The sequence below is a fragment of the Odocoileus virginianus genome, chromosome 34, assembly GCF_023699985.2.
Source record: "Odocoileus virginianus isolate 20LAN1187 ecotype Illinois chromosome 34, Ovbor_1.2, whole genome shotgun sequence".
Taxonomy (NCBI): domain Eukaryota; kingdom Metazoa; phylum Chordata; class Mammalia; order Artiodactyla; family Cervidae; genus Odocoileus; species Odocoileus virginianus.
Window position 1 is genome coordinate 12590970 of NC_069707.1, and position 10163 is coordinate 12601132.

General features: G+C 43.3%; 1 protein-coding gene across 2 annotated transcripts in view; it reads left to right on the top strand.

Annotated features, from left to right (window-relative positions):
* Nucleotides 1-6509, top strand: part of IPCEF1 (interaction protein for cytohesin exchange factors 1) — a 161966-nt gene extending 155457 nt beyond the window's left edge. For both annotated transcript variants that reach the window (XM_070461400.1, XM_020878005.2), the window contains one exon: nt 752-6509. In XM_070461400.1, the coding sequence (XP_070317501.1) occupies nt 752-958 (207 nt within the window). In that variant the 3' untranslated portion in view covers nt 959-6509. The remainder of the gene's footprint in view (nt 1-751) is intronic.
* The last annotated feature ends 3654 nt before the right edge of the window (nt 6510-10163 follow it).

Consider the following 10163-nt stretch of genomic DNA (forward strand, 5'->3'; position numbering starts at 1 on the left):
TTTTTTTGAATGTGGAGACTGATATGCCTTATGTTTCATTCCATCCCTTGACTACAGAAAAGTCCCCTAACCTGAAACTGACATTTCAGAAATGTGTGTCACTGTTTGCAGAGGAGGCAGGGTGAAATGATGTGAACAGACTATTGGCATCATTGAAATACACATTGTTTGGATGGAAGTTTAATGATATCTTCTTTGAATAAAAAGATAGCCTACCTATTTAGTCTGTATACATTAAATAAATGTGTGAAATTTATTTAAAATTAGTGCAATTTAATAGAAAATAAAAGAGAGATATTTTGTACTGTTTTATGTCTTAGGAAAAGTACTGTGTCCCAACTTCATAAAGTTTGGATGGTCAACAACATGGTTATACAGTTATCCATTCCAGGAGGAATAAAGCTCACACTGAGATAGAAATATGACTGTGGTGTGGAACACTGGATTCATCAGGAAACAGTGACATAGGAGACCTGGGTTCTGTGTCCAGTTCTTCCCCCAAGCCTTGTGTGGGTGTCTACCTCTTTGTGGTTAGCCTATATAAATGGGCGGGGTGTCCTGCCATTTCTCTTAGGACTGTTGTGGGGATTTGAATAAAGTGTGTAAAAACACTTTGATAATTTTACGGTCAAGGTATATGTGCATTTATTTGCAAAAGGCTGAAGATGGTTTATCGAAGTTAAGATCATTATCACGTCTCACCTTCCTCTCTCTCTGTCTCTCTCTCTTTTTTTTTTTTCTACTTGGACAGTGTAAAGAACACGACCTGGCCATGATTAACCAGCTACTGGATGATCCGAAGCTGACAGCCAGAAAATATAGGGAGTGGAAGGTCATGAACACCCTGCTGATCCAGGACATCTATCAGCAACATCAGCAGAGGCGAACCCCCACCTCTGCCTCTGAAGGCTCCCCCAAGAAACCACCTTCATCTGCCCGCCTTGAAAATTCTATCTGAGAACAAGCCAGGATGCTCTCCCCTCCTGTCTTACCCCTCAGGCAACTCTTCAAGACGTTGCGATAGCTTCACATTTTTCCTTGTAAAGGAAAACTGAAACCCAGTTCCTGGAAACAGCAGCTCCTCCTGGAGGGATGCGGTTGGGATGAAAACAAACAATGATGCTCCCTCACCAATTCCAGTGCTCCCATCAGACTGGAGGGATGGAGTTCAGCTGAGAAATCTGTGTCTGTGTTCCTTCTGGGACCGCTGCTCACACTGGATTCTAGGTGGGATGTGAAACACATCTTCTGTTTCTTGTTCTCAAGAGAAGGACAGCATTCCACGGACAAAAGATCACTTTTGGCCAGGGATACTTCTTCATAGAAATATTCCATTTTCCAAAAGAAGAATGTACATATTCTATCTGGTTGGGTAGCTGAGTTCCCCACATCACCTTTTGAGTGGAGGAATGCTTTCTACAGAGCACCCGGAGCAGGACAGATGTGGTATCATGGAACCCAAGTTCCTTGCCTTTGGTCTGGAATGGTGGTGCCTTTCCCACGTGTTGAGAAATGCTTCATAGCAAATGGTGTATGGGAACGCTCAAGAAGGAGACATGTTCTGTATTCTACTCATTCAAAGGACAGCTTAATATTTTCACACTTTATCCGGGTTGGGGTAGGGGACCAGATTCATGTGTCCTTTCCACAGAACAGCTAAAGACAACTTTCTCATCACACTTGGACACTTCTGTTCTGACCTAAGCGTTTCTGAACCAGGACATAGTAATAACATCCAGCGAGGAGTGTTTCCTGCCATTGCCCTTGGTTGTGGTAGCTATGCGTGGTATAAATGTACATCCAGAGAGTTCCCTGGTGGTTCAGTGGCTAGGACTCCATGCTCTCAGTGCTGAGGGCCCAGGTTCAATCCCTGGTTGGGGAATTAAGATCCCACAAAAAGCACAACATGGCCATAAAATAAATAAATGTATATCCATGATCCCCAGGATCAGTATTGACAAGGTGATTCTGGTGTCTGAAACTTTTAGTATCTTTACTCCAAAAAAAAAAAAGTTAAAATTGTTTTATTTTTGTATGTTTATGTGTCACTATGTGAATAGCTATCTATAATATGTTTGTTATTTAAGGATATTTATAGAAGTTCAGATTACTAGTGTCTTAAAAGAGGCTATATACTATGGTATGTTTTGTTCAGTATATATTTCAAAGTATATCCTTTTTGCTTGAGAAAAATAGAAATACTATGGATTCATTTGAGTTATGATATTGCACTATAATGTCTGAGGAATGCTCAGGAAATCTTGTGGGATAAATGTAGGGCATGCATTGCTAATAATAATCTTTATTTTCTGGCTTTTCTCTCTGCTTCTGTCTCTGTCCCGAGAATGCTTAGGTTTCTATCTGTTGTAAACCATTCTCCTAACCAGAAAAGGACTTTCCTCTTACATCATCCCTTCTAGTAAATACATTTTAAGGTTTATGCCATTTATGCCCACACATCCTAAACCAAATGAAGCACAACTAATGCAGTCTTCTGAAGACTAATAGACTAATACCCTTAAAAGGAACTCATTTTATTAGAGAAACAAGAGGCAAGTCTCCACTCACTAATCACCACAAATACTTCTCTCCATAAGAATAACCGCAACACAGCAGAGACCCCTTTCAGCCTGACCTCGAGCAAATTGTCAACACAACCTCATTGCCTTTGTACTGTTAGAGTGTGTGGCTTGACATTCAAATGGAAATAACCCCACCCCCCCACCGAATTTTAAATGCAAACTAAGTGGAAATAGTTCTTAAAAATTTCCCTAAGCTTTACTAAGAAGTCTTACTATTCTGTAAACAAAAAACAACTTTAGCATAAAGAAGAGGAGGGGGTGGAAACCAAACAAGAAGCACATTGTAATACTAGAAGCTTCTGAGAGATAAAGGCCATGCTGGTCAGTTTGACCCAGTAAGCATTAAGGTGCTGTTGCCTCAGGTGGAAGGAGAGAGAAGGAATGGTTGGCTCCGAGAGAAGGAATGATTCAGGTCCTCAGACTGGACCCTGAAGCTTCTGGTTTGAAGGCTGGTGTTTCATCCTCTTTACTCTAGAAATTATCATTGATTCTGCCTGTAATTAGCTGCATCTAATTCTTCCTGTTTCCATTGTTTCCCCATTTCCCTGTCTATTTGCCATGAAGTGATGGGACCAGACGCCATGATCTTCGTTTTTTTGAATGTTGAGTTCTAAGCCAGCTTTTTCACTCTCCTCTTTCACTTTCATCAAGAGGCTCTTTAGTTCCTCTTCGCTTTCTGCCATAAAGGTGGTGTCATCTGCGTATCTGAGGTTGTTGATATTTCTCCTGGCAATCTTGACTCCAGCTGTGCTTCATCCAGCCTGGCATTTCTCATGATGTACTCTGCATATAAGTTAGATAAGCAGGGTGACAATATACAGCCTTGATGTACTTCTTTCCCAGTTTGGAACCTGTCTGTTGTTTCACGTCTGGTTCTAACTGTTGCTTCTTGACCTGCATAGAGGTCAAATTCTTCCTGTAATCAGAAGGTGGATTGTTTAGGGTTCTCAATGGAAACAAAGTGGTGAGAAAAGCTGATAAATCATGGAGGAAAAGATATTATGATATATGTTCTTCTGCCTTATTTCTCTTTGGTTTCCAGCACCACCCGATAGATGTCAAACCAGTTTTCCCCAGGAGGAAGTGCTTCAACAGCTTGCAGATATATTTTAATGCTTTACTGTGACTTTTCGTTAACATATACATGTAACTGACCTTTTCAAGTCCACTGGTACCACCCCAATTTAAAGGCAAAATAGATCCCTGAGATGACTTAATCCAGTCTTTCAATTACTTTTCAAGGTGAAGTCAGTTGACACGTTTTTGCTTTGTTAGTTGAAACAGTTACCCTATAGAACCCCCTGCCGTGAAAGTTAAAACTGAGTTGTTGCAGGATTTCGCACCCAGCTTTTCTAGACCAGACTCACCTGCTCACTTGTGACTTCCCTTCTGGGGATTGTTCAGTCTGTGTTCTGTTGTGCTAGGAAGTAGGGGGGGCTACAGCTCTGAGTTCCCACCTTCAGCTGTGGTTGAAGAGGAGGGCAAGAGAAGTGAGAACAGGAGGGTGACATTCTTCAGAAGTAATGCCAGTAAGTCTCTCTGTGCCTGAAGCCATTTTTTTTTTCTGATCTGAGGGATACTGAGAAAATTGGATCACTTCCAATTTACTCCTGAGGACTGGCCCATCTCTGAAATGGATTTGGGGCCATTTCGTGTGGGTCTAAGGGGAGATTCCTACACCCTTTGCTGTTGTCAAAGTTTACTGTTCCTCCCATACTGATCTGCTGCTGGGCTGGCTGTGGATTGGGGTGTAACTTTCATTCTGCTTGCTTTCCTTCCTTCTGTAAAGTACACTGCTTGTTAGGAGCTGTGAGATCCTGGGATAAAAGAGATCTGTTGTCAAGGGCTGTGGAACCACACACCACCATGACCACTCAGGACACGGAGACGCTCTGAGCGGAACCGGGTCTGAACCCACGGCACCTGCCGTGGACTAGAATCTGGCTTGGACTCCTCGCTGGGGTTGCTGTGGGTCGGGGGACTGCTCCCCTCCACTGCTTGCCTGGTGTGTGATGTGATACCCTCACTGATCGGACCACTGCGGGATCTGCTGACTCGAGTCCCTCATGTGGAGGATGTCTGTTGCGTTGAGTAATCCTGAGCTGTGTCACAGTCTCTGTTATCACACCCCTGGCCTACAGCCTTGGACGAAGACTCTAAAGCACGCTATGGTGAAGACTCCCGGAAGCAAGCTTGGGGAAACGCTTGTGCTGGAGTCAGAGGTCAAGGTGACATGATGGTGCCTTAGGTTTATGTAGCACTTTGTAGTAGTTTGCAAATGGATGTGTTTCAGGTTCCCCCTCCGCCTCCAGAGGGGTCTCTATAATACTGGGGATGGCTGTGGATTATCATTCCTTCTGGCCAAGGAGTGTGAGGTGCCTTGGGGACGCCCCCACGTGGTGTGGCCAGGACGTGAGCGTGAGTCTCCCTCCATCTCTGCCTTGCGCAGTGGTGTGGGGGCCCAGCAGGTGAACTTGACCGTACGTGTCCTTGCACTGCCGTGGGCCCAGGGCCGTGGTGGCTTTCCGAGGTCATCGACCAGAAACCCGAGGGCCCCTGTTCTTTGAGTACAGTCTCTTCCTTGCGGCCTGAAAGTTTACTGTTCCTCCCGTACTGATCTGCTGCTGGGCTGGCTGTGGATTGGGGCGTAACTTATCATCCTACTTCCTTTCCTTCCTTCTGTAAATTACACTGCTTGGTAGGAGCTGTGAGATCCCTGGATGAAAGAGATCTGTTTATTTTTCCATTTTAAACGTGTCAGGAGAGGCCAGACCCTGAGCTTAGTGATTAAGGGTTAGGACCTTAAGTTCCTCTCAGCTCTTTTTTATGTAATTATGCTAATTTACTCAGCCCCTAAATCACAAGCAGTATCACAGAGGTGCACCAGACACTTTCAAGTCTTTTGAGGAGAGGCACTGTACCAGTTCCAGCCATATATAAATTTATGGACGTATACCTCTTTGTATGATACTCCGATTGATAATATTTTGATGAAGTCCACAGAAGATCAAGTGAGTAATTTAGGTGCAGAAGGGGGCCACCCAGTAGTCACTCTGTGTTGCAAAGCCGCCATGTCTAAATGAAGTTTTAGGATGGATCTCCTCTTCGGTCTAATATTTGATATTTGATTGGGGTTTTCCAATTGACTTCACCATATTAATATTTTTTTGGGGGGGGTATACTGATACTTATATATAAGAGAAATAGAGTCCTAGAAATGTGGAGTGACTGCCTCCCTAGGGTTTTGTAATATGTCACAAAAATGGAAGACCCTGAAACTAGATTTTAAGAACTCATAGGAAATGGACTGAGGTGGATCAGTCATTCCTCCAGCACCCAGAGCTGCTGTCTCAGTGAACAAGATAACGAACTCGTTTCTGTGTGTTGTGAGACAGGAAGCCTTCTCTGCACATCTTCACCCTTGCACACATCACCACAGACCACAGAGAAAATGAAGAAATGGATTCTATGTTCTGAATAATACTTCTGTTTCTCGTGCTGTGAGAAGACTTCGCTGCCCTGTTTTGATATTTCTTTACCTTGAATCCAAAAGGGGACGCATGCCCCAGGGAGATGATTAACATCTCATCATAAAGCCCAGGATTTTATTCCACCATGTCTTTTAACGTCCTTGCATGATGGGGATGTGACTTTTTGCACTGCATGATGTTTGCGGGCAAGATGTTACTGTCGAAACGATACCTTCAATCTCATACTCTGTCATCTCCCCTCTTGGAACGAACTGAAAAAAGAGGCATGACTCATTTCTCCTGCTTTCTGTGTTTGAGGATGACTTGTCAGATAAAAACAAAAACAGGAGAAAATATGTCTAGTAAAGTGACATGGGAAACAGTGGAAATGTTCTGCTCGTGTTCGTTTTCTGCCCTGCAATGTTGCTTGGTCAAAATAAAAATTCCCTGCGAAGTATTGAGTGGCTGGGCTTTTATTGTCTACAATGATTAGGGCGCCCTCTGGTGGCAGCCTTAAAATAATTGCTTCTAGACGATTTTAAAATTTTTAAATGCAAGTTCACTGAGAAATCTATTTCAACAATAACTAAGGTGACCTTCTCCAGTGGTCCTCAGCTGACAGCTTTCCTGATACCGAGATATTTATACTTTTCAAAATTGTTGATGCACACAATTTACCTCATCATTTTTATGTACCCACATTTTGTTTAGAGAATCTTAAAAATTCTGCAGATTACAAAAATTACAACCAGTAGCACATAAGCTCCTTAAAACACATAAGATAACTCCGTGGAAAAGGGACAATGAATATACTGAAGTAGCATCATAAATTGCCTTTGCTGCGATCCGCTGATGAGAGGAGGTTAGTTTGCATTGAACTTAACACCTCCTTGACTGCTGCATACACAGTGTTATTTTTTTTCCTCTCTCCCTCCAAATTTTCACTTTACATGCCAAGTCTCATCCTCTTTTTCCTCCATCTGCCACCAGCAAGTCTGTCTAGGCTCCCACACAGAAGCAGTAAAAAATTATTGTAGACCAAAGGGGTCATTCAAAGGCATCAGTATAGCATGTTCTTGATTTCCAGAACAATCTTGCATTCGTTTTCTCTTGCAGCAGTACCACGGCAAATGTAGCAGCTTAAAAATGTGTTTTCTTCCACTCGTGGATTCAGATATTTGATACCCATTTTTCCGTAAGCTAAAATCAAGGTGTTGTCAGAATTGTGTTTCGGGGATTGCCTTGGTGGTTCAGTGGTTAAGGATCCATCTGCCAATGCAGGGACCACGGGTTCTATCCCTGGTCCGGGAAGATCCTACTAGCCAAGGGGCAACTAAACCTGTCCGCCACAACAAGAGAAGGTGCTGCAATTAGAAGCCCGCACACTGCAACTAGAGAAAGCCCTTGCCCAGCCAAAAATAAATGTAAGAAAAAGAACTGTGTTGCTTCTGGAGTCTCCAAGGAAGAATGCATTTCCTTGTTCTCTCCAGGCCACCCACATTCTTTGCTTCTTGGCTGTCTTCCTCCATCTTCAAAGGTGGCTCTAGTGAGAGACCTTCTCCAGACAGGCTCTTTTAAAGACCCTTGGGATTACATTCAGCCTGCCTGGGTTAATACAAGCGACCTTCACTGTTTTAACAACTTGAATACAACCTCCAACCTTAACTCCTCTTTGTGCCACATTTGCAGGTCCAGAGAGTCATGGTCATCATTCTACCATGTAAATCCGCTGGCTGTAAACCTCCATTTCAAATATCCTGTTTAGTTCCCCTGAACCATCGATGTCTTCCCAAAATTTCAGAATGTCTAAGTTTTAATGGCAAGCACGGAATCCTTTGTCATACCATGTGACAAATTTGGTTTCATCAAAATATATCCACTTTAGGAAAAGTATTAATAATTCCATTTTTATGAGAAAGGGGGAAATTTTCTCGTTTTTAAACTGACACATACTCAGGTGTGACAGGTACAGGAGTTTCACAATTAGATCAAGTTTTAACAACACCTGCATTTAAAGACAAAGCATTAGAAAGCTGCTTTTGAGAATTGAATATCATTTAGCAGAGGGTGACTTAAGCCTCAAAATCTTAGGTATATGAGCTGCTCTGTGCCAAGTCCTAGACTGCTCTCACAGGAAAGAGTCCAAGAGTCTAGTTAGAGTCCATGATGATGTTCAAATGTGCCAAGAGGCATAGAATTTGCATTGATCTTGGCCTTTGTAAATCACCATCTGAGTACTATATTTGTCTTTCCTCTTTGAACAACCCAAACAAGCCTGTCTTACAGGTAATTCCTTGATGCCTGTCATCTTGTTTTTCTAGCCTCGTGCTTTAGGAAGTCATAAGCACTCTGCCTGACCTGAAGTCTCTGATGAGTGTGTGTTGGCAGTTTTGTCCGGAGCAGGTGGTGTGGGGAAGGGACAGAACTCCCAGGCCAGTGGGGTGCCTGGATGCTTCACTAGATATTGTCCTGGTGCCAAAGATTGTTGTGGATGCTGCGGAAGCCGGCCCAGACCCCTTCACTTGTCCAGAGTTGTTATGCCTCAGGATTTGCAGTTAATAGCATCCCCCTTTTCCAGAAAATGGTCCTCAGCCAAATGAGACCCACTTAGGCCAGGATGTTATTTATGCTCCTCATTCTCGACCAGGGTGGCTGTGGCCAATAAATGCCAAGGCCAGATGGCAGCACTTAGCAATCACAAGCAAGGTAGTCAGAATTAGTGCAATGGGCAAACAGTGACAGCCTGGGGCTGGTGCTGACCATATGGATCTTTGGAGATTGCTAATAGAAAAATGAGTCTCCAGACACAAAATACACGGGAAGACAGCAGTATGCAGAAATACCTTCAAGGGAAATTTGATAGGATCCAAATTGTTGCTGATTCCCAGGAACCCCTTCCAAATAATATGGCCACTGGGTTAGGGGGGGGAAGGGAAATATACAGGCCAAGTGATAAATGGCCCGTGTCCTCTAATTTCTTTTTTCTTCTCTAAAATATTTGGTTGCACCATGTGACATGTGGGATCTTAGTTCCCTGACCAGGGATTGAACCTGCACCCTTTGCAGTAGATGTGTAGAGTCTTAACCACTGGACCTCCAGAGAAGTCCTGCTCATTTCTAAATGTACAATTGGAAATGCTATACTTGGAAGCTGGAAGAATTCTCAGGTCAGTTTTTTCACCAGTAATAGGTATTGTAGTGAGAAAGGACAACAGAAGTCCTTGAAGCTACCTCTTTCAGAGGAGACAATAAATGAAAACCAACATTGCATCCGAGGGAAGTGGCAGAGGTTAGTGCCCCGATAAAGGACTTTAAGGTACAGGGGTAGTGGTGCCCACTCATACCTATTCAAGTTATAAGTTTGTCTCCTAAAAAACCAAGAAGAATCATGGCAAATTGTGATGGATTCCTGTTAACTGAACCAAGTTATAACCCTCTGACCTGCAGTGTTTGCTGTGGTCTTTTTACTAGAGAAGATTACATACACAGCTCTTGGCTGGGAAGTGGATTCTCTTCAATATCCTTCAGTTCACATCTGTATGGAATGGATGACTAAATGCATTTATGGTCTTGACCCAGGACTATATTAATTCTCTTGCTATGTGTCATGATATAGTTAAAAGGGACCTAGATCATTTAAACATTCTACAGAAAGTCATATTGGTTCACCGTATTGATGGCATCACATAACAAGCAATAAGAACTTGATGAGCAAGAAGGGGCAAGTGCTTCAGAGGCTGTGGCTTGACATAGGAACTCCGGATAGTGAGAGATAGATTCAACAAAGCCTCAAAGTCTTGCTAAATATGTGAAATATCTAGAGGTCCAATTGCTTGGGGGGAAGCCAGGATATCTCATGCAAAGGGCAAAATTATGGTACCTTGTGTGTGTATGTGCTCAGCCATGTCCAATTCTTTGCAACCCCATGGGCTGTACCCTCCAGGCTCCTCTGTCCACAGGATGTTCCAGGCAAGAATACTAGAGTGGGTTGCCATTTCCTTCTTCAGGGGCTCTTCCTGACCCAGGGATTGAACCCTTGTCTCCTGTGTCTCCTGCATTGCAGGAGGATTCTTTACCACTGAGCTACTTGGGAAGCTTAGATGTCTACAAT